We start from the raw sequence: 24479 nt of genomic DNA on the forward strand, positions 1-24479 counted from the left end.
AAAGATTGAGGACAGGAGGAGAAGGGGGTGACAGAGGATGAGATGGTTGGATGGCATCATTGACTCAAAGGACATGAGTTTAACCAAGCTCCGGGAGACGGTGAAGGATAGGGAAGCTTGGGATAGGGTGCTGCAGTCCATAAGGTGACAAAGAGTCGGGCACAACAGAGACTGAACAACATCTGCAAAAACTCCGCTGACCTCTCAGGCTGCTAGGAGCCCCAAGGAGAGCCCTGGGGCACATTCAGGAAATGTGTCTCTGTTAAGCTCCTTGGAGCCTCATGACACCACCGACACCTTGTCAGATGCACATTAGGCACAGTCTATGGGTTCAGAGCCAGCACTCCCCGTTAGGTGTTTTATTATTTATTCACTTGACAGGAAACATACATTTGGTCATATAAAACACCATGCTACTGGCTTAATTCGTTGCGGTTGTACAACAGAACTCCTTTGGGCATTCAGGAAGCCCTTGCGTGGCCAGCTGAGGACAGCTCAGTCACTGGAGAGAAGAATCCTGCCCCGAAGAAGAGACCCACTGCCAGGCCCTCTCTGGGCAGCCTCTGTCCCAAAGCCCTGCAGAGCCATTCACACAAGTTGGGTATTATCAAAATAATGGTCATGCTGGGAGGAATGGGTGTTCTGAACTAGAAGATGGTCTTAAAACCAGAGCATACCAGGCAATTCATATATATTACAAATATATAAATTAAGAGGTCTACAGGTATACAAAATCTTTCCAAGGGGACATTAATTTCTTTCAATGTCATGCCAGGTATTTGTCAGAACCTTGAAAACAAAGGCGATGTTCAGTGGAGCTGGTATTAAAATTAGAAGGTATTTATACACAGGCCCTGCTCCTCTCGTGTCCACCATGGAACCCTCTGGTGTTGTCAGGGCCTCTGGGCAACCTCAGTACCCCCACAGGTAGCCCATCTGCAGTCTGCATCTTCCGAGAGAGCAGGGGACTCGCTCGAGGGCTCTTCTCCTGCGGCCCCATCTCGGCTTGACGGCGCCTGCGAACCCAGGGGCTGCCAGAGGGAGTGACGCTGCTGTCCGAGGAGTAGTCCGCGCACTTGCGGACGATCTCAGGACTGGCGCTTGTGTTCGGCCTGCCTTCTTCGGCCAGTGGGGATTTTCTGGAGACCCCTTTGCGCTGAGCCAAGGGGCTGCTCCAAGGACTGGAGCACGGGGAGGCATTGGGGCTCAGAAAGAGATTCTGGTGGCTGGAAGGGCTGAGCTTGTTGGCAACGGCATGCCGCCGGCCAGCCATAGGGGATGTCGGATTACTCTCAGGGTCGGAGGAGCTGTTGGCGGAAGACTCGTCCCCCATGTACTGCAGCTCCTCGACTCTCCTGTTGAGGGACTTATTCAGGTGGATGCTCGAGGTGGGTTCTTCGTCCTGATTCTTCTCTTTGGATGGTTTCTTTTTGGGTGGCTTCATGCCAATCAGGATAGCTTTCATGCTTTCCCTGCCCTGAGACTCTGTGATCATGAACTCGTGGGCTTTGATGGCTGCTTCCACCTCCTCGAACTCCACAATGGCACACTCTTGGGTCCCCACTTGGCTGTACCGGTTGCTGATCCTGCGGATATCAGGGGGCAGCTCTCGCCCGGGTTTGAGCATTCGCACTGAGGAGATGACTCCGAAGGTCCCGAAGAGCTTGAGCAGGTGTTCCATCACCTTCTCCTGAACCCTTCCATTCTTCTGGGGGGTGGCCAGGGCCCACAGCTTGGGGGACAGGTAGAGGTCATAGACCAGGAGCATCTTGCTGGGGAGGTTCTCGTTGGGGAAGAGTGGGACAGGGGTGGTCCTCCTCACCTTGCGGTGGTCCTCGTTCAACTCCAGGGTCACTGAGTACTTTAAGGCGTGAGCTGTGGTTCTCCAGTCCCGGGTAAGGTGTTTCACCTGAAGAACACAGAGCAAATTGGAAATGGTACCTATTGTCCTTGTCCTCTTGGCGCCCTCTATAATCGCCCTCCCTCCTTTCCCTACCCCCGTAACACCAGGATCTGGAATCATACCTGGTGTGTGCAGGCACTCAAAAACCTAGTGAGTGAACGAACACACTCTCTATAATTATGAACAAGGTGGGATGGTTTAGAGCACTGATGCCCAACAGACCTTTCTGAGGTGATGGAAATATTCTATTCTGTGCAGGTGGAGAGGTTAAATCCAAAACAAGTCTATTGGATACAAAATTCCAAGGTCCACCTCTGGCTGGCAGTAAGACCTGAAGACTAATTCAGTCTCTCAGTACCCCAACTTTCTCATTTGTAAAATGGAGATATTAATATTGCCTACCTCAGAGAACTGTCATAAGAATTAAATGAATAGAGAAATATATACATATCTACACCCAGATACACATTTATATAAAACTTAGGGCAGTGTCCAGCTCACAGAGTATTCAATAAATATTATGTGGTATCCATATTTCAAATATTACATGCTACCGTTTTGACAGGATCTGGAGATTTTAACATTCGAATCCTTCTCTGAAGTGATATTTCTGCATTTAATACACAGAAGGTGCCAAAAGATCTTTCAATATCTCCCTCACTCCTCTTCTTTTAGTGGAAATTGTGTGTATCAATGCTACAGCCCAGGGAAGCTATATTTATACTGTAAAACAGTAATTTTCGAGAGGCCCACTTCCGGGAAAGGGAATGCCATGGAGAATGAGTCATCCCAAAGAACCAGCGGAGGCGGGTGGGGTGGGTAACCTGAGCCAGTGCAGACAGTGGGCAGAGGCACCCTGACTCAAACAGAAACTTCCCGGAACGAAGAAGGGAGGGCTCCCAAACAGGGCAGGTGTGGGAACTGGTACTGCCAAGCTCCTGTGGAGCGGGCACTGTCTACTGTCCTGTGGCCTCTGGGTGAAATGGCCCAGACTGGGGCTTGGGATTCGGGAATCACGTGTCACCTACAAACAGACTCAGGGCTGATCACGGTAGCATGAGCCAAGGGCAGAGAGAAGCAGATCCAGGCAAAAGGGTGGACTTCAGGTGGACAGAGTCAATGAGGGACCCAGAAAACGTGAAGAAAATGACCAAGGGACAGTTCTGGGTCATGGGACACCCACACAGTGGCCCTGTAGGGTGAAACATAGGGGAGCCTTGTCTGTTGCTGGTCAGGGAGGGAGAACTCAGGAGAGAGGTGAAGACAAGGAGTGTTGGGGGAGGCCAAGGCAACCTGGCTTTAGAGGGCTGGAGAAGCTGCTGGAAGACCATGCCCAATCCAGAGAGAAGCAGGACCCAGCACCTGCTGCTCAAAGCCAGGAGTCAGGGCCACTAGAAAACTTCAGTTAGGACCAAGCATCCCAAGCCTGGGTCTGTAAGCCTGGAGAAGGAGTGTCCAGGTATAATCTGGGAAGAGGAGCCAGGCAGCTGCCATCTTTGTACAGTTACTAGAGCTTGGTAAAACTTTGTGAAGCTCTGTGATTGCCCTGTTAGTTACCTTTGTAACGCTTGGCAGGTTAAGTTGCTTCAGTCATGTCTGACTCTTTGCGACCCTATGGACCATAGCCTACCAGGCTCCTCTGTCCATGCGATTCTCCAGACAAGAATACTGGAGTGGGTTGCCATGCCCTCCTCCAGGGGATCTTTCCGACCCAGGGATCGAATCTGCATTTCTTACGTCTCCTGCATTGGTAGGTGGGTTCTTTACCACTAGTGCCACCTGGGAAGCCGCTGCTGCTGCTGCTGCTGCTGCTGCATCGCTTCAGTCGTGTCTGACTCTGTGCGACCCCATAGACGGCAGCCCACCAGGCTCCCCTGTCCCTGGGATTCTCCAGGCAAGAACAGTGGAGTGGGTTGCCATTTCCTTCTCCAATGCATGAAAGTGAAAAGTCAAAGTGAAGTCGCTCAGTCGTGTCCGACCCTTAGTGACCCCATGGACTGCAGCCTACCAGGCTCCTCTGTCCATGGGATTTTCCAGCCAAGAATATTGGAGTGGGGTGCCATTGCCTTCTTTGTAGGAAGTCCCTACCTTTATTATATATGCTTCCTATTATGATTAGCAGGAAATCTTTTAGAATGAAAAAGGTCTTTGCTATTATTTTGGAGCTGTTGGAGAGTCTGTGTCTATTCTGCAGCCAGTTTTCAACAGAGGAGAACGCTCCTAAACAGATCCAGTTAAGTGGCAGCTTAAAAGTGAAACAAAATACAAGTCAAGTGCGTCGCTAAGTTGTGTCCGACTCTTGCGACCCCATGGACTGTAGCCTGCCAGGGTCCTCTGTCTTTGGGATTCTCCCGGCAAGAATACTGGAGTGGGTAGCCACGTCCTTCTCCAGGGGATCTACCCAACCCAGGAATTGAACACAGGTCTTCTGCATTGCAGACAGATTCTTTCCTGACTGAGCTACGTGGGAAGCATGAAACAAAATTAGGCTCACTTTAAAAGTCCCTGTGGAGGAAAAAAAGGAAGGTACAGGATGATTCCACTGGGGTCCCCCACAAACACCTTCCATGTGAGGGCTTTCTCACTGTTCTCTGGGCATGTGTGATCTGTGATTTACACTAAGAAATATATTTATTTGGTCTTCATCCCTGGTATTAGCACTGAGTTCCTAAGACCTTTGTAACTTTTCTGAGTGATAAGAGCACAAGAAGCAGCTTTCCAGAGGATGCAGTGATAAAGAATCCACATGCAATGCAGGAGACTTGGGTTCGATCCCTGGGTCAGGAAGATCCCCTGGAGAAGGAAATGGCAACCCACTCCAGTGTTCTTGCCTGGGAAATCCCATGGATAGAGGAGCCTGGCTACAGTCCATTGGGTCCCAAAAGGGGCGGAAGTGACTCAGTGACTAAACAACCACAGGAGCATCTTTTGTTCTAATAAGGTGACTCTGGGTGGGCTCTTGGATGGGGCAGGGCTGGTTACCAGAAAGACCAGTCATGATTTGAAGCTTGGAGCTTTCAGCCCAGCCTGCCATTCTCCAGAGAGGGGAGAGGGGCAGGAACTGCAGTTATAACTGATCATGACGACTTGATGAAGGCCCAAAAAAAAGTCCAAACACGCAGGGTTTGGAGAGATTCTAGGCTGGTGAACACATCCAACCTGCCAGGAGGGTGTCACAGCCCAATTCCATGGGGACAGAAGCTCCTACACTCAGGACCCTCCCAGACCCTGCCCTATGTGTCTCTGCATCTGGAGGTTCATCTGTATCCTTTACCTTATTCTTTAATAAACTGGTAAATGTAATTAAGCTTTTTCCTAAGTTCTGTGCGCTGTTGTAGCAAATAATCAAAGCCAAAGGGTCATTAGAACCTCTGATTTGTAGCCGGGTTGGACAGAAGTTGTAGATTCTAAGGATGTGCTACTTGTGATTGGCACCTGAAGAGGGGTACAGAATCCTTAATCTGTGGGACCTGATGCCATCTCCAGGTAGATGGTGCCAGAACTGAGTCAGACCACAGGAGATCCAGCTGGTGTTGCAGAATTGGTTGGTGTGGGGAAACCTCCTTTACACCTGGTGGCAGAAGTACTGTGAGGAGGCAGAGTGGGCTGTCCTTCATAGCCTGAAATGCCCCTTCCCTTCTCCTCTACCTTGAAAACTCCTACTCATCCTCCAAGATCCTATTTCAATGTCACCAATTCTGGGAAGGCTTCTCAATCTTCCACGCAGGGTTAGCTGTTTTGATCAATTAGCTCCGAACAGTACTTTGTTCTTTTCTGTTGCAGGTTGATGGTCTATTGTGATTACATTGGTGGCGATCTCTTGATGTGATCTATTGATGGTCATATTGTGATCCTTCGCTGGTTTCTCTCTCTTACTGGACTTTGCCAGGGCATGGAGAATGCCATATTCATTCTGTATATCCTATGACTAACACAGCACTCAGCATATAGAATAAATATGTTTGGTGAATGAATAAAGGAAGGAGATCGAGAGAAGAGGGCAGAGAATTCTAACAGGCAAGGCAGAGAAGAACTCTGGGAGGAAAGCGCCCTCCAGGGCTCTCTAACCAAGTACACCAGCAGCATAGGCTGGGACCCACTCGTTACACATCCCGTTATGCAACAGGCCACACGGGCTTTTCCATTCTAGTAAATACACTTCCCCCAAGGGAGACACCGAGTTCTTACTCCAACTGGCCTGTCACCTCATCAACAAGTAGGAAAGGTACAACCCAGTTGCTGGATCTATACAGCAGAGAAATAGATGAGGATGTTGGCATTACACAGCAAAGGTGGCTGAAGTCTTGGAGAAGGCCCATCTCCCAGACTGAGATGGGCCTTCCTGAACCTGAACCTCTTATTTACTCAATTCCACAAATGAAAAGCTTAGATTTCATGTATTTCTAGGCCTGGTAGCTGAAGCTCCAATACTTTGGCCACCTGACATGAAGAGGCAAGTCATTGGAAAAGACCCTGATGCTGGGAAAGACTGAAGGCAAAAGGAGAAGGGGGAGGCAGAGGATGAGATGGTTAGATAGCATCACCGACTCAATGGATACGAACTTGTGCAACCTCCAGGAAACAGTGAAGGACAGGGAAGCCTGGCATGCTGCAGTCCACAGGGTTGCAAAGAGTCAGACAAACTTAGCGACTGAACAATGACAAGGCCTGGTAGGTGTCTCTCAAGGCCTCTGAGCCCCCCTGTCCTGGCAAAGCATGCTCCCGGCCACCCACTTGCCCAGCAAGAGTGTTTAAACTTTGCTAAGACAAGGAATGTCATGTCATAACTGCTACCAGCTGAGATTTATCTCGATACCCAGGACCCTTTCAATGGTGTAGGAGGACATTCTTTTCATTTATTTATTTGGTTGTGTAGGATCTTAGTTGCAGAGCACAGGCTCAGTTGCCCAGTGGCATGTGGGATCTGAGTTGCCCAACCAGGAATTGAACCTGTGTCCCCTGTAATGGAAGGCAGATTCTTAACCACTGGACCACCAGGGTAGTTTCTGGGAGGACATTCTTAATAATGATCCTAAATTCCTTCTTTGGATCATTTTTCCCCTCTTTTTCAGGCCTCAGAGGAAATAAAAAGTTGTTAGTTATCAGGTTTCAAGGGGGTAAAAAATATTTAGAACCACAACCCACAGCACCCCTGAAATCCTCAGAGCAGCTTCTGAGAATGAAGCCTCACCTTTTTGAAGGAGGTGAGTAGCTTGACACTCACATATCCCAGCTTGTTCCTCCTCACGTGCTTGAGCAGGAAGGCGTCTTTCTCCAGGTTTTCATCAGAAAAGTAGAATTCGATCTGGTCCACCAGCTTCTTGATTAACTCCTCGTCCGGCGGCTGCCACTCCTGCTCCAGGTCATCACGCTCATTCTCACCCCCACTTGTCGTGGCGCCACTGAGAACCAGAGGGGACATGAAGTGTTAGGGGTTGAACTCTAATCTCCCCAAGTTTCATATGTGGAAGTCTCAACCCCCGATGTGTCAGAGTGTGATGATATTTGGGAAAAACGTCTTGCAAGTGTAATGAAAGGATGAGATCATACTAGAGTTGAGGGTGGGCCCTATTCCACTCAGAGTAGGGAGAGTACCCTGTGAGGATGAATGAAGGCAGAGGTTAGGGAGGTGTGGCACAGGTCGAGGAGTGTCTTAAGATTGCCAGCAAACCACCAGAAGTTAGGGGACAGGCCTGCACAGACCCTTCCCAGCACCTCAAGAGGTAGCGAGCCCCTGCTGACATCTTGATCTTGGACTGCCAGCCTCCAGAACTCTGAAGCAATACACCTCTGCCGTTCTAAACCACGCAGTTTGTGGCTCTTTGTTAGAGCGGCTGCAGGAAACTGTAATGGCTCGTATCTGAACTGGACTCCTCAGAGGTGAGAATCACATGACCACAAGGGGACAGTTTGCCCCTAACTAGCTAAGAAATCAAGTTTTTGTTTAACCGTCTATTAACAGTTATGTTGCTCTGCCGTTGACAGCATGCTTTTCATACACCCTGCTTATTCTTCCCTCCCCACTCCACCCCACAAATCCCTATTTCTACAAGACTGTTCAGCAGAGTGACTAAGAGCCCTGGGGTTCTAGAGTTAGGCTGCCTGAGTTTGAATCCTGACACCAACATTTATTAGCTGAGTCAACTTAGGCAAGAACTCCACTGCCACACCTCAGTACTTACTAGCTGTAAATCGGGATTCACGATTATCACTTTCTTAATAGGGCTGTATGAAGATTAATTAATTTGTGGAAAGATCTATGAACACCCTGACAGCTCAGTAAGTGATACATTCATTTATTCATTCATAAGTGCCAGATAAAGGATTAAAACTCAAATTTTCTGTCTCCAAAGTCAGCTCAGATGATACCTTCCATATTATGTTGGGACACTGCATGGAATCTGGAAACAATCTCATTCACTGGGGCCCCTCTGAATGAATCCCTTTCCCCAGCAGCTCCACCTGGACACACTTCCTCTCCCTCTCTCCCAGAATATTAGGACAGGAGAACTAGGCAAAGAAGTACTGGGGCAAAGCTTTTTTAAGAAGACCAATATTTCATGAAGAGACTACAAAATCTTCATAATATTTTAAGGAATTTCTGGTTATCCACATCATAGTTGATACCATTATTAGAAGTTATCAAAAGTGAGTTCTCTTTTGTATATTTAATTACCAAATTATGTATTATATAAAGGCTGTATTTATAATTCAATACAAAGGACTGGTTAAAATTACTTCCAGAGAAAAGAAAAAGAACTGCTCTCCTTTGTGGCAGTTTGATGTCTAGGACTTTGATGTCTAGGACATCAGACCCAGGACTTCTGTCAACATGTTCTGAGCAGAGAGCATCTCTTGGGATGGAGGCACACACCTAATCCCCTAAATGATCCTACTCTTTCTAAAGCACTCAAGGCACTTCCAGTGTGTTGGGAGAACTTGCCAGGCTCCCCAAAGGGCTTGGTGGGTGCATGCGTGCTCAGTCGCTCAGTCGTGTCCGACTCTTTGTGACCCCGTGGACTGTAGCCTGCAAGGTTCCTCTGTCCATGGGATTTCCAGGCAAGAATGCTGGAGTGCGTTGCCACTTCCTTCTCCAAAAGGAATTAGAGAGTTCATATAAACAATGAACCAATTAAAAATGAGGTTCGTAAAGTAAAAGAATCTATGAATGTGACAGGTGATAGTCAAAAAAGACTCATACACATAGGTCCTTCAACTTCAGTAAAATTTTCACTGGCTCACAACCTTAAAAAAAAAAAAAAAGCAATTGTGTAAGAGTCAAAATGAGAACAAAAATCAAATATTCTGGCAGGAGAGGAAAAAACTAAATAAATCTACCTTAATTTTTCAAATCCAGAAATTATATTTAGCATAAAATACAGACATTGGTTGATTTTTAAAATGAAGTGTTTTATTTATTTGCCTGTAGATAGTTTGGAAGTGGTTTTTTAAAATACCTTACTGATGTCACAAGACAAATGTGTACATTTGTAAAGAAAAAAAAAAAACAACAGAGAGACTAATTTTAAGAGTATGTTTTTTAGAAAGGCTTTTTAAAAATGTGATGATAAACTAGGGGCATACATTAAGGCAGCCCATTAGAGACAACAGGTCAAGTGCAACTTAAACAGATAAGCTGAATGTTTCAGAAGTCCTAAAGGGCACCTGTGGCAGACACCAGTCTGACTCACCTGACGTTTAACAGCAAACTCTTTCTCACTTACCCTCCTTTACTGTGGAGGCTATGAAAACTAAATGCTCACTTTCCCGTCTCTCTTACACATGGCAGCCATTGGTCACGTTATGGCCAATAACATATCAGTGAACATCTCTTGGCCTTGTCCTTTCACCTTTTATCTGTTTTGAGTGTGGATGTAATGGCTGGAGCAATAGCAGCAATTTTACTACCATAAGGAAAAGGCTAAGAGAATCAGCTTGGTCTGGTTTATTTTCATTATTGGTTTTCTGACATTACCAAGTTACTGAACCAACTGATACAACTAACTACTTGCAGAACTATTATTATAAGAGAAAGATAAAATTCTGTTTAATTCACTTGTTAGTTGGGTTTTCTCCTACTTACAGCCAAATCCTAGGATAGTAAACTATACAGAGAAAAGAGGTCTTCAAAACATGCCACAGGAAAAATATCAGTGGGACAATGAAATGAAAAAGGTAATGCAAGATGGAAAGATAAATTTTCATTTTAGAGAAAGTGTCTATTGCCCTAGACAATAGTTAAAATAGAGCAACCTAGATGTCCATCAGCAGATGAATGGATAAGAAAGCTGTGGTACATATACACAATGGAGTATTACTCAGCCATTAAAAAGAATACATTTGAATCAGTTCTAATGAGGTGGATGAAACTGGAGCCTATTATACAGAGTGAAGTAAGCCAGAAAGAAAAACACCAATACAGTATACTAACGCATATATATGGAATTTAAAAAGATGGTAACAATAACCCTATATACAAGACAGCAAAAGAGACACTGATGTATAGAACAGTCTTTTGGACTCTGTGGGAGAGGGAGAGGGTGGGATGATTTGGGAGAATGGCATTGAAATATGTATAATATCATATATGAAACGAGTCGCCAGTCCAGGTTCGATGCACGATACTGGATGCTTGGGGCTGGTGCACTGGGACGATGCAGAGGGATGGTATGTGGAGGGAGGAGGGAGAAGGGTTCAGGATGGGGAACACATGTATGCCTGTGGCAGATTCATGTTGATATATGGCAAAACCAATACAATGTTGTAAAGTTAAATAAAATAAAATTTTAAAAAAATTAAAAAAAAAAATAGAGGCTGAATATACAAGGTAAAATAACTACAAATGCACACGAAATTCTAGGCCCAGCTGACAAGAGTGACAATAACTAGCAGGGAATGTGGTGATATGTGCGATAATGACCAGCAAAGAGTTTTGGGTGGACTCAGGGGTATGAGCAAAATGACCAAAGTTATGACAAATGGCTAATATCAGAGGTGACCAGACCATCGGAAGGACCCACAGACCAAGAAGTCCTACTCCCAAACCAGAGCAGTTGATGCTATCACTAATCAAATAAAACACAGCAAACAAAACATAACGGAAGGAAGATGATGTGCCTTCTCCGTTTCTTCAGTGCCTATGCTAGATCTTCCCATTCTTCCCAAGGTTGCTATTCCCATGGGAAGACTTTATTCTCTGCAGATGATTCTACCTCCAGCTTGACTGAGAAAATAAAATTCATCCAGTCAGATTGCCCAGGCCTTCCTCAAGCTTATCTGCATGTCTGGACGTCCACCAAAAAATTCATTCGCTCTACCTGGGTGCCTTTTCTCCATCTTAGTCTCCCACCCCCAGCTATAGGATGGGAAACAGTTGGTCATCTTCTTCTTGACAGTCTCCCTCTGGACTTACATGAGTTGTTCTTTTCTAGTTTTTCTCCCCATTTGACTGCCCTTTCAGGTTTATCTTTCTCCTCCCATTTCTAAATGCAGGTATTCCCCAAGAATCTTTCCTTGGGTTCTTTATTCCCTGGCAATCTCCACACTTAAGCTGCTGGTTGGTTCATCTGATTCAAGTCTGCCTCTCCTCCCACCCCTCCATCCTGCTCTCACTCAAGTCCACTCATCAATTCCCAACTGCTGGCCGGATGTTTCCATGTGGATAGGCTGATATTGCTTCAATATCAATATATCCAGAATCAAACTGTCACCTTCTGCAGAACTCAGCCTTGGGTAGGACTGAGCCTAGGTCTGCTCACCAGGAGACATTCTACATGGGCAGCTCATCTTATTTTCATACAGTCTCTCAGTAGATAATCCATAATGTATTGGGAGGTGACTCCTAGGTTATTTGCACCTGGTGAGCAAATAACCAGAAATTCCAGAGCAGGTGGGCAGTACTGGAAGGCGATAAAAAAAATCCCTGTATGAGTGCAGAGGTGAGCTGCTTGTACTCAGAGGACCCCTCCCTCTGCATGGGTGCTGTCAGGAGCAACTGTGCATCTCCCAAGGGGAATCATGGAAGAGCAGGAAGGCCTAGTTTAAATATGGGAGCCTGCTGCACTATTTCCTGGTTCTTGTGACAGCCTTTGAACACAAAAGACCATGTATCCTTCACAAACATTAAAGAAGTTTATAGTCTTTATATACGAACATTGGCAACTTTTTAATCATTGTGCAACGATCCTGTAATAGCCACATATCTTTCCTCCCAAATTGTTCCACCACTTTCCCTATACTCTCTTCTCTGTGCTTAGACTCAAAACCTAAAATGCATTTTTCAGCCTCCTCTTTTGCCCCCAAATTGAGTCGTTATCAAGTGTTGATTTTATTCTGCAGTGTCTCCCATCTGTTCTCTCTTTTTCATTCCAACTGTTCTCATTACTTTTCCCTTGGACCCTATTAATAGCTTATAAAAAATAATTCTTAAAATTAAAGTAATACATATATATAGAAAAAATTAAAATAGTAGAGAACCTGGAGAGAGAGCAACAATCTCCCACTCCACCCCTTCCTAGATGCAACCTCTGTTCAACCATTTAATTTCTATAGGAGATCCTTATAGTTCTCTAGACTTTATTTTTCTGGGCTCCAAAATCACTGCAGATGATGACTGCAGCATGAAGTTAAAAGACGCTTACTCCTTGGAAGAAAAGTTATGACCAACCGAAATAGCATATTGAAAAGCAGAGACATTACTTTGCCAACAAAGGTCCACCTAGTCAAGGCTATGGTTTTTCCAGTGGTCATGTATGGATGTGAGAGTTGGACTATGAAGAAAGCTGAGCACCGAAGAATTGATGCTTTTGCACTGTGGTGTTGGAGAAGACTCTTGAGAGTCCCTTGGACTGCAAGGAGATCCAACCAGTCCATTCTGAAAGAGATCAGCCCTGGGATTTCTTTGGAAGGAATGATGCTAAAGCTGAAACTCCAGTACTTTGGCTACCTCATGCGAAAAGTTGACTCATTGGAAAAGACTCTGATGCTGGGAGGGATTGGGGGCAGGAGGAGAAGGGGACGACACAGGATGAGATGGCTGGATGGTATCACTGACTCGATGGATGTGAGTCTGAGTGAATTCTGGGAGTTGGTGATGGACAGGGAGGCCTGCCGTGCTGCGATTCATGGGGTCGCAAAGAGTCGGACACGACTGAGTGACTGAACTGAACTGAACTAAAGTTCACAGCTCTACATACCACTCGGCAATTTCCAAAGTTCTCTGTTCACATCCTATTATACAAAATGATTTCAGGGGGTGAAAGCCTCCTCTTCCAACTTTTAAATTTTATGCTATTTTTGTTTTTTTCTATTAGCCTTCCCTGTGTTTTTAAATAATATATTTAAAATTCTGTTTCTTATTCCACCAACATTAAAAAATATTTCTCAGTTCCTCATAACATACAATGTGCATATTATTATCTCTCCTTGTCCTTCACCTCTTCTTACATTTCCAACTTCCCAAATTTTATCAGATGTGCCTTTATTTCCCAGCATCATAGTTCTTAATATTTATTGTCTCTTCCAGAACTACTATTTCATTCTTTGTCTATAGTTAGTAAACACTTAAAAGTCAGTCAGTTGTAGGTTATTATTAATATTATGACTACATAAACACTGGTCACCACAGGGAGAAGGCATTTGCTAAGATTACACTTCTTTTCTTAAAATACTGTTAGTTGGTTGACTACTTGTGTTGATCCTCCACATCTATTATTTTCACTCATATTTTGTCTTTGAATGTAAATCCAAGACATGCTAAGAGATTTCCTTGACATTATTTTCTAACCTTTTCCAGTAAATTTTAAAATTTCAGTAATTATTTAGTCTTTAAAAAATTTTTTTATTTCTTCAGGCTGTTCGTCTTTAAGAGCATCCTGTTTTTACATGTATGTCTTATTTTATTTCTCTTTTTTAAATTGGAGTATAATTGCTTTACAATGTTGTGCTGGTTTCTGCTGTACAACAAGGTGAATCAGCCATATGTAAACACACATCCCCTCCCTCTGGGGCTTCCCTCCCATCCTCTCCCCAGCTCACCCTTGCAGGTCATCTCAGAGCACCGAGCTGAGCTGCCTGTGCTACACAGCGGTTTCCCATTCACTATTTTACACACGGTCCTGTTGCTGTTTCATGGATACAATATCTTAAATTCTCCCAGGGCACTAACTGGAGTATATGTAATTTTTAACAGTCTCCTTTGTTTCAACAGTGTTGCCTCTATATCCTCTGGGGTCAGTTTTCCCATTTAATTTTCATGTCATTGATTTCCTTCACATGACAGGTAAACAAGTCATCTTTTTCTGCTAAAAGGTTTTTCTAAATTAACTTACTTTAGAATAGTTTTAGATTAGAGTTTAGAGAACCTGTGAAAATAGCATAGAAGTCCCATATATCCAACACCAGAAGTCTCCTCTTATTATCTTGCATTAGTATGGTACCATTGATAAACTAGTTTTGATACATTATTATTAAAGTCCACACTTTATTTCTTAGTTTTCTTAGTTTTCACCTGATATCCTTTTTCTGTTTCAAGATTTCATCCCATACTACATTTAATCACTGGGACTCTTTTCTCTCGGCTATGACACTTTCTCAGACATTCCTTGCTTTTGATGCCCTTGACAATGTTGAGGAGTACTGGTCAGGTATATTGTAGAATGTCCCTCAATTCAGATTTGTCTGATATTTTTCTCATACTTAGACCAGAGACATGAATTTTTGGGAAGAGGGCCACAGATGTAAATGTCTATTCTTATCATGTCATATGGTAATACTGTCAACATGACTGATTATTGTGGATGCTGACCCTGACCACCTGGTTGACATATTTGTCAGGTGACTCCACTGTAAAATGACTCCTTGTTCTCCCTTTCCATACTGTACACCTTGAAAAAAGTGAGGTTGCTCAGTCGTTCCCGACTCTTTGTGACCTCATGGATAGTAGCCTGCACCAAGCTCCTCCGTCCATGGGATTTTCAAGGCAAGAGTACTGGAGTGGGTTGCCATTTCCTTCTCCAGGGAATCTTCCCAACCCAGGGATCAAACCCAGGTCTCTCACATTGTAGACAGATGCTTTACTGTCTGAGCCACCAGGGAAGTCCTTGGAAAGAAGTCCATATATAAGGAGTATGGATCTATGGTTCCATAGCTATTCATTTTGAAGAATGAAGGTCTAAGGTGTGCAGGCTCCTCTCGCTGTATGCTCCTATTCCTTTTCTACCTTAGGTGGCTCTACATATGTGGGTGGGGCATGCCAAATGGCAGACATTGCTTCAGAGTGAGCAGGAAGGGAATCATTAAGTAGGAGCCTTAAAACAGGTGCCAGCTCTATCTTAGCAGCCCTAGATCACCAGGTAGTTCATTCAATTCCTTTAGAAAATTATCCGGTTTCTTTTTCCCTGGGAAGTAAAAGGGCATGTTGCTTGCTATCTTTCACTGACAAGCAGAGAGACTGGGCAACTGTTCTAAAGGAAGAATTTCAATTATCTCTCAGATATCAGCATCCCTTTTCACTGTTGCATCCTCTGCATACTTCCCCACAACAGCCTTTCTAGGCTCCCACCACCTCCTGTTGTATTTTGGGCTACAGTCTCTTCTATTTTGTGTTTTATTATACGTTTTCAAGACCAGCTATAAAATACCACTGCTCTGCATTAATACTAATAATTTTTCTATTTCTTATTAAATAAAAGCACAATCCTTAGCTCTTTATTCAGATGCACTTAGAGTCTGGCTATAACCAGCTTCCAAATTTACTTCTGTCTACTTTCATGCAGATCTTTTGAAGCAAATAAAAGACTTATAGTTCCCTGTAAATAGCACAAGGTTTCTGGACTCTATGCCTTTGCGCATGCAGCTCTCATCTCCGTGAATACCCCTCTCTCTCAGGTCTGAATCCTAGCCACACATCAAGATCCATCTCAAATGCAACTCTCCCAGGAAGAAAATGATTTCAACTTCTCCAAGTACTTGTGTCTACTTGTATTAGAGCTACTTGTGTGCATATATTAGTGTCCTGAGTTCTAAGTTCTGGGATGGTAGGATTCATATTGATTTTTTTCATTCTACCCAGAGTGTTGCACATAGCAGAAATTTAAAAAGCATCACCAAGGTAAGATGAATTGTTTTTGTATGGGCAAATTACTTATCAGGATTCCTTTAGAGATAAAGTATGGTTTCTAGTGAGTATGTCATTAGTGGGTTTCACTGTGAAAAAGTTTTATGCTTATGTTATTGTTTTGCTTTAAATAAAACACTATAAACTGGGAGTGGTGATCAGTTATTATATCATGACTGTAAACCTGCTAGAAATGGAAACAAAGCATAGAAATAAGGGATACATTTTAAATAGATGACTGGGCTGCACAGACCAGTGGTGAAATATTTATTACATTTGTAAATTATTTGGAGGAACAACCCTGGGGGCTCAGATGGTAAAGAATCTGCCTGCAATGTGGGAGACCAAGGTTTGATCCTTGGGTTGGGAAGATCCACTGGAGATGGAAGGGCTCCATGCTATGTATGGCTGGTCCATGGGTTCCTACATATGTATTACAGAGATCAGGACCTTCCTTCCTCTGCAATCCTGTCTTCTGCTATGGTGTTCTGGCATATTTCCTAGGGCCTAGGAAAAGTATAGCAAGTGAATGTCTCTCCACATCTAAATAATGGTTTGTGGTGCGGAGCAGAGATAATGTATACAAGGTACATAGCGACAACCCTGGCCCACAATTGGCATTAATAAATGCTTCTATTAGCATCACCCAGAACAAGGGAAAAGACAGCCTTGTGCAATGGCCCTGAAACATCACAGAGAGAAAGAAACCTAGATGTTTTTGTTTGTTAAATGAAGGGCAGGTATGCTCAGTGGTTTTATTATTCATACTGATATTTAGAATTATATTTTAAATCATTTTTACATACTGTAAGACAATGCAAATAAGTAAATGTAATGTTACCAAGAATCAGATTTTCAGTATTAAAAAAACTAAATAAAGCAAAAACCCTGAAATGTTAAATCTGAATTGGAATTATCAATATACTCTTAGTTGTTAAAAATATATTTCCTAGCTCTATTGAAAGGACTTGAAAGCAATGATGCCCCAGTAGAGATTAGCACTTTTAATTCCAGGCCTTGGGTTCTAAATACCTCCCACCTAGTATTTGAAAAAACAGGGATTCCTGTGGAAATGGATACATATCATGACAAAAGTATAAATTAAGCCTAGACTATCTAGTATCAGAAAGCAAAGAAGACACAGAGATGGCCAACAGGCACATTAAAAAATGCTCAGTATCACTACAGGGACATACAAATCAAAGCCACAATGAGATATTACCTAACAGCTGTCATAATGGCTATTATCAAAAAGACAACAAATAACAAGTGTTGGCAAGGATATGCAGAAAAAGGAACCCTCATGCACTGCTGATAGGAATGTAAGTTGGTGCCACCACTATGGAAAACAAGATGGAGAGTTCTCAAAAAATAAAAATAGAACTACCATATGATCTAGGAATTCTACTCCTATTTATTTGAAGAAAATGAAAATATTAATTATAAAAGATATATCCACCCCTATGTTCACTACAGCATAATTTAAAATAGCCAAGATATGGAAGCAACCTAAGTATCCATAAACAGATGAACAGATAAAGAAGATGAGGAATACATACACACACACACACACACACACAGGAATTTCAATCATTAAAAAAAAAAAAGAATAAAATCTCCTCATTTGCAACATGAATGGAACTAGAGGGTATTATGCTGAATGAAATAAGTCAGACCCAGAATGACACACGTTGTATGATTTCACTTATATGCAGAAGCTAAAAAACAAGTGAACAGACAGAACAGAACAGATTCGGGGAACAAACTGATGGTTGCAGGGGAAGGGGTAGAGAAGGAGAGAAATGGGTGAGGGAGATGAAGAGGTGCAAACTTTCAGCTGCAAAATAAATGAGTCATGGGTATGAGATGTCCAGCATGGGGAATATAGTTACTAATTATGTAATATCTTTGTTTGGTGAGAGATGGTAACTAGACTTAAGGGGTGATCATTTTGAACTGTTCAGAAGCATTGAATCACTACAATCACTCTGTAACAGGAAATAACATAGTGTTGGAGGTTAATTATACCTCACAAACAAGCTAACAAAGTCAGAAAAAGGAATTAGACTTGTGGTTACCAGGGGCAGAGGACGGGTGAGAGAAGGGGGAATTGGATGAAGGTGATCAAAAGATAACGAACTTCCAGTTATAAGATAAGTAAGTACGAGAGATCTAATGCACAACATGATAAATATAACTAACACTGCTGTAGGTTACATATGAAACATGTTCAGAAAGTAAAGCCTAAGAGTTCTCATCACAAGGAAAAAATTATTTTCTATTTCTTTAATTTTGTATCTACATGAGATGATGGATATTCACTACACTTACTGGGCTAATCATTTCACGATGTAAGCAAGTCAAACCATTATTTTGTACACCTTATACAATGCTGTAGTCGATTATATCTCATTGAAACTGAAAGAAAATAAAAATAAACTTAAATAAACTTTCAATAAATGAGGGGAGAAAATAAACTGAGGGGGAAAAGGAAAGGAAGTGCTCGTTTCTGCTTGCCTCTTTTTTTTGTTTGTTTTTAATTGTAGGATAATTGCTTTAAAATGTTGTGCTGGTTTCTGCCATACAACAACACAAATCAGCCATACATATATGTGCCCTCCCTCTTAAACCTCCCTCCCACCTCCCCATCTGCTTGCCTCTTTAAAAGGAACACTTGTTCAATCCCAGATGATCAGGGAGTGTTCTATTTTACATAAGAATGTCAGCTAATAAATGTACCAAGAATAATAAAATGAGAAAATCATCAATGTGTAATTTCCAATGAACTGACTCAAGTAAGTAAGCATCGATCATTCCTGGATGCTAACAGCATTAGGTGAAAAGTCAAAGAAAATCCACAAGAAGCCCAGATGTTGTTAATCACAATGGAGGGATCACCTTAATTAAGAAGTCGTTTAGCATCACAAATGCTGGATGCTGCCTGTGGTCATAGGACAAGTTCATGGCAGTGCCCACAAATTGTTCTTGCCAAAATGTTTAACTGAATCTAACCAGTCCTTTAGCACTAACTTGAGCTCATGGGAAACGCATGGTACAAAGGAGCAAGTTAAGCTAGAGGATGAGAACATAACCAGACCAGTTCAAAGAGTGAAACATTCATCAAGACATCTGGGCTCTCATTTCTAAACTAGGAAACCATTTTAAAAAGTGGGGATGCTCTAGATTGAAAGATTCTAAAGAGAGATAATAGACGACTGTTTTGATCTGGCTTGTGTTCTGGTTTGAAGAGGAAAAGAGCAGCTGTAAAATGTAATGTGGGACAATTAGGGAAAACCTGAATATAGAACTTGGCTATCAGATTATTTTAGGGATTATATTAGGTAGTTATGAAGCCGAAGCTCCAATACTTTGGCCACCTGATGCAAAGAGCCAACTCAATGGAAAAGATCCTGGTGCTGGGAAAGATTAAGGGCAGGAGGAGAAGGGGGTGACAGAGGATGAGATGGTTGGACGGCATCACCGACTCAATGGACACGAGTCTGAGCAAGCACCGGAAAATACTGGACAGGAAGGACAGGGAAGCCTGGTATGCTGCAGTCCATGGGGTCTCAAAGAGTCAGACATGACTGAGGGACTGAATAACAACAGAAATGGTTAATTTTCTTAGTTGCAATAGCAGTATCATGATTTTATAGGAAAATGTCATTATTAAAAGCTACAAAATGAAGTACTTAGGGGATAAATCTTGTGTACAACATACTTCCAAATAGTTTAGGGAAAAATCACACACATTATATATCCAACAAATAAATATGGCAAAATACTAACAACTGTTTAATTTAGATGGTAGATATACAAATGCTCACATTATTTCTCTTTCACATTTATGTCTGATTTTTTTATGTTAAAAAGGTGAGAATAAGAGAAAAGACACTTTTTTAGTAAGCAAGGTGAGGGGTAAGACTAGTGAACATTTGGAGGTTATAAAGATTTTTCCTTAATTCCATTTTTCCCCTGTTCCCCAGGGATAAGTCAGGAACTGGGCTAGGTACTGGGGATATGAAGAAGATTAAGACAAAGTTGCTACCTTCAAAGACCTCACTGTCTAGAAGAGGAGAAACACACAACTATTTCAACTTCCTGGAGTGACTGTGATGAGAGAGACATTCATCCAACAGATATTTACAGAGCACCCATGAGGTGCCAGGTGCTGTGCTGGGGAGCTAAGTATACAGTGATAACAAGGTCAATGTGGTTCCTGAATTCATGGAGCTCATATTCTTACGAGGGAGACAAAATTAGCACCGTGGTGTGTACAGAGTATTAAACAACACAAAGAAGAGAACACAAACTCGGCTTTGGGGTAGGGACTGAGGATGGTGGGGATGATGCAAAGTTTTAAGGTGACTAGAAATTAATCAGAGGGATCAGAGGTGGGAGTGCAAAGACAGATGGACACAGAACAGCACCCCGTGTTCAGGGCTCTGGAGGGGCTCAGCACTGGGGAGCAGGAATTGTTAAAACAGGCAGGGAAGGAAGCAATGGGTTGAGGGATGATATGGGTGGATGCCCACCTCAAGGAGTGGGTTTAGGAACCTGGGCTTTCTCCTGCAGGCTCTGGGAGTCCAGAAGTATTCATAAAGGGCGGTGGCGGCTGCTGTGCCAGGCTGGCCCAAACAGGGGACAGCATGGTTCCTATTCTTGGCTGCACTCTCCTTGTGCTCTGGGTGTTTGCCGGCTGGGCTCTGTCAGCTCCACCACCCTGAAGAGCCCCAGGGATTATCTGGGGTCAACTCTATGCCAGCGGGCAGCAGGAGGGTTCAGGCTGAATACTCCACGACACTCCAGCCCTGGAGCTGGGAGAGAGGATGGCTCTGGAGGGAAAGCGTTAGGGGTGAGGATAAGAAGCCCCTGCCCCCTGAAAGAAGGGGGGCCCGTGTTCTCCTAGGGCTCCCTAGGGAAATAAGGAGGGCTTTGATCCCTGCTAATGGTACAGTCTCAACGTGTAGTCCCCAGGATATGTAACAGCTCTTTGCCACAGTCATAGGCAAATAAAGGCAGCAGAATAAGTCACTCTGGGTTATTTGACACAAACTCTGAAATTATTTTGACTAGGTAGCTGCCTTTTTAAGACTGTGAGATGTCAGTGACTCATTATTTTTATGCTCTCAATACTCAGCATGGGGACGTCCATGGTTGTTCAGTGGTTAGGACTCTGCACTTTCACTGCAGGGGGCCCAGGTTCAACCCCAGCTCAGGGAACTATGCTCTCTCATGCTGCAATCAAAAAATAGGAAAAAAAAAAAAAAAAAGCACAGAGCTGAGTGAATGATTAAATCAGACCTTACAGTAAAGTACTGATATTATGTACTAATCTCTTGTGTCATCGGCTATGGCCCCGCTTTCCTGCACTAAATTGCTGGGCTGGACTTTCCTCCTAGAATACTCTGGGTCCTTAAACCCAGATCTCTTCCACTAGGAAAACATCAGGTTGTGAAAGGGAATAGTTCTGGCCCCTGTATCCTCAAACCCTTGAGTATTCTCCCAATGAAGTAAAAATGAGCCTGCCAGGGAATAATGCTGCAGAGCTCTGACAGCTCAAAGTGTGTGCACTGAGTCCCTGAAGAAAGAGGGCTCTTAAGAAGTGCCTCGTGGAATTTCCCAGAATTTACAAGTTGTAGCACTGCCCTACCCTCATTTCTATGGATGCTCCATACCGCATCTCCTGTCAACAGCAGTTAGAAAAACCACAGTCCTGAAAGGCCTGGGTGTTAGTGGAGGCAAAACTAAGGTCTCTGGCTGATAATAGAGATGAGGGCCCAGAGGCGAGGTTAGACAGGTGGTTTCTTGCGCTAGACTGACCACCCATTACCCAGGAACCCCATGCCAAGGCAGCAAGATGATGATGCAAGCTCAGAAATCTGTAGAAGGTGAATGAAAACGGGAATCCCCCAGCAGGGCAGGATGAAGCAGCATGCCCTGAACTGATCCCAAATCGGGGCACGTGAGCTCTCTACATCATGAAATCAACTGTCCTCGGATCTCCCAGCAGCAAGTGTCAACTCTGCCTGGCCTGCCCCCCACGCCCCAGCCCCATTCGGACCGAGAAGCACACATGGCAATGGTGCCAGTGAAGGCTAGGTGGGACCACTCTCCTGGGGAGGCGGGGCGGCTCCGGAAGTGAAGGCTGGGCTGGGTTAGGCTTTTTTGGAGGGTCTTTGGTTGAATTCAGCAGGCAAGCAGAGTCTCCTCCGGAGAGAAGATGGCGAGGCTGGCCCAGGAAGGACTTACCCCGGGTCCCAGAGTATGCCCACGTCCAGGCCCCTCAGATCCCCGTCGCCAGCCCCGGGAGTCTTGGTAGGATTCCCGGACTGCGGACCCGGGCACCGACTACCGCCCAGAGCCGCTTCCGACTCCGCGGGACGGCCCGGGGCAGCGCCCGGGCGGCGGGGCCGACGACCCGCCGTGCCCGCGGAGTTGTGGCCCCCCAACTCGTGTTCGACCAGGACTCGGGGTCGGCGGCTACCACCCCGGCCCGGGCCGCGCCTACCTGTGCCCGCGGCTCGGCTCCTCCTCGCTGGCGCTGCCCCAGCCCGGACTGAGGTACCGAGCCGGGTCCCCGGCGCCCCGCGCCTCCGCCCCCTCCTCCTCGTCCTCCGGCTCCTCCACGTCCTCGGCCTCCTGGATGGCGACGCGGATCTGCACCGCGGTCTCGGGCCCTGGCAGAGTCTCCTCGCCGGGCTGGGCCATGGCTCGCGGGCCGGCCGGGACTGCGGCGCGGCCGGATCCCCGCGCCGCGAGGCCGAGCCAGCGGGGCGGCGGCTAATGCGACGAGGGGCGGGGGCGGCGCGAGCGCTCGGCCCCGGGAAGGACGGGGGTCGCGGCGCCCCGCCCCGCGCTGCAGCCACCACCCCGTGCGCCCGCGCAGGCGGGGCCGCGCAAGGGGAAGGCCCTCTCTGCTGTCTTCCCGCAGGGGGCTGTCCGGGACCGATTCCCCGACCCCCGATCCTCACAGTGCGCGCCCGCGGCTTGCGCGGCCCAAGCCCGCGAGGACGTGCCGGGGCTCCCTCCTCCCGCCCGCTCCTTTCCAGGCTGCCCGGAGGAGGGGAGCGGCGCGGCACATCTGACTTCACAGTTTGTGGATGAATCTGAGGGTGGCAGGTACAGAGAGGAGCTTAAGGGGCTTCTGTGCTTCCTGCGCGTCTCCCCGTCTGCCTCGCACAGACGACTGAAGTCTCCACCTTAGGTCTCTTTGGCATAACCACCCTATACTGTGCGTCCTGTGAAGTCAGGGATTTGGCTCTGGCGGTGCTCCGGTGCAGTGGTGCCCGGAGTGTGGTCCCCAGACTAACAGCTTGAGCTTTACCTGATTAGGAAGCTATCAGCATGATTCAGAATTTTGTGTTTTACCAAGCCCTCCAAGTGATGTTGAAATTCACTAAAGTTTGAAATCCACTGCCCTATATATGCCTCTTAGAATATGCCCTGCACATAGCTAGTAAGCATCCAAATATTTGTTGAATGAATAAATGAAGCTATTGAAATGCCAGTATGGTCGAAACCCTGCCACTTTTCCACCTTTAGCTTATATTGAATTTTATCTCAACCCTTCAATTGTGACCCAGAATCTAGGGACGGGGCCATGCTGCTGCTGCTGCTAAGTCGCTTCAGTCGTGTCCGACTCTGTGCGACCGCATAGACGGCAGCCCACCAGGCTCCCCCGTCCCTGGGATTCTCCAGGGAAGAACACTGGAGTGGGTTGCCATTTCCTTCTCCAACGCATGAAAGTGGAAAGTGAAAGTGAAGTCGCTTAATTGTGTCTGACTCTTAGCGACCCCATGGACTGCAGCCTACCAGGCTCCTCCATCCATGGGATTTTCCAGGCAACAGTACTGGAGTGGGGTGCCATTGCCTTCTCCCGGGACGGGGCCATAGCTAAGTATAAAACCTCAATCTGCTTTCACAAAGCTCTTGATTGAGTGACTTACGCATAATCTGTTGTGTTAATTTGCCACTGTAGGGCTTCAGAAGAATACCTTTTGACTCAGGAAATGGGGTCTTGGAAAGCAGCATCCTTGAAAAAGAACACCACACAGGAGGCTCTTGGCATCTGAGCTGGGCCTGGAGAGACCTGGGGCTTCCCTGTGGCTCAGCTGGTAAAGAATCTGCCAGAAATGCGGGAGACCTGGGTTTGATCCCTGGCTTGGGAAGGTCCCCTGGAGAAGGGAAAGGTTACCCACTTCAGGCTACCCAGGCCAGTATTCTGGCCTGGAGAATTCTGTGGACTGTATAGTCCACGGGGTTGCAAAGAGAGACTTTGCAACTTTCACTTTCAGGAGAGACCCAGGGGTGCAATAGAATAGCCGCTCAAGATCTCACTGGAATCTGCATCCCTTTCTTTTTCAGATCTCTCTTTTAAATTTTTTTTTTTAAACTTTTTATTCTCTATTGGGGTATAGCCGTTTAACAATGTTGTGAGAGTTTCAGGTGAACAGCAAA

At 45.2% G+C, this 24479-nt stretch overlaps 1 protein-coding gene across 1 annotated transcript; it reads right to left on the reverse strand.

The window, feature by feature from the left end:
• Positions 1-344: 344 nt before the first annotated feature.
• LARP6 (La ribonucleoprotein 6, translational regulator) lies at positions 345-22741 on the reverse strand. The gene is made up of 3 exons (NM_001099205.1): positions 22531-22741; positions 7095-7305; positions 345-1909 (listed from the first exon to the last, which is right to left on the reverse strand). The coding sequence occupies exons 1-3, from the start codon at positions 22728-22730 to the stop codon at positions 842-844; spliced, it is 1479 nt and encodes a 492-aa protein (NP_001092675.1). The 5' UTR covers positions 22731-22741; the 3' UTR covers positions 345-841.
• Positions 22742-24479: the final 1738 nt, after the last annotated feature.

The sequence above is a fragment of the Bos taurus genome, chromosome 10, assembly GCF_002263795.3.
Source record: "Bos taurus isolate L1 Dominette 01449 registration number 42190680 breed Hereford chromosome 10, ARS-UCD2.0, whole genome shotgun sequence".
NCBI classification, from domain to species: Eukaryota; Metazoa; Chordata; class Mammalia; order Artiodactyla; family Bovidae; genus Bos; species Bos taurus.

Excerpts from the sequence above, each read along its gene's own strand:
- LARP6 (NM_001099205.1), bottom strand. The coding sequence starts at position 22,730 with ATGGCCCAGCCCGGCGAGGAGACTCTGCCAGGGCCCGAGACCGCGGTG. Across the intron at positions 7,306-22,530 it reads GAGCCGAGCCGCGGGCACAG|TGGCGCCACGACAAGTGGGG; the intron begins GTAGGCGCGGCC and ends TCTGGTTCTCAG. Across the intron at positions 1,910-7,094 it reads TACTCACCTCCTTCAAAAAG|GTGAAACACCTTACCCGGGA; the intron begins GTGAGGCTTCAT and ends TGTGTTCTTCAG.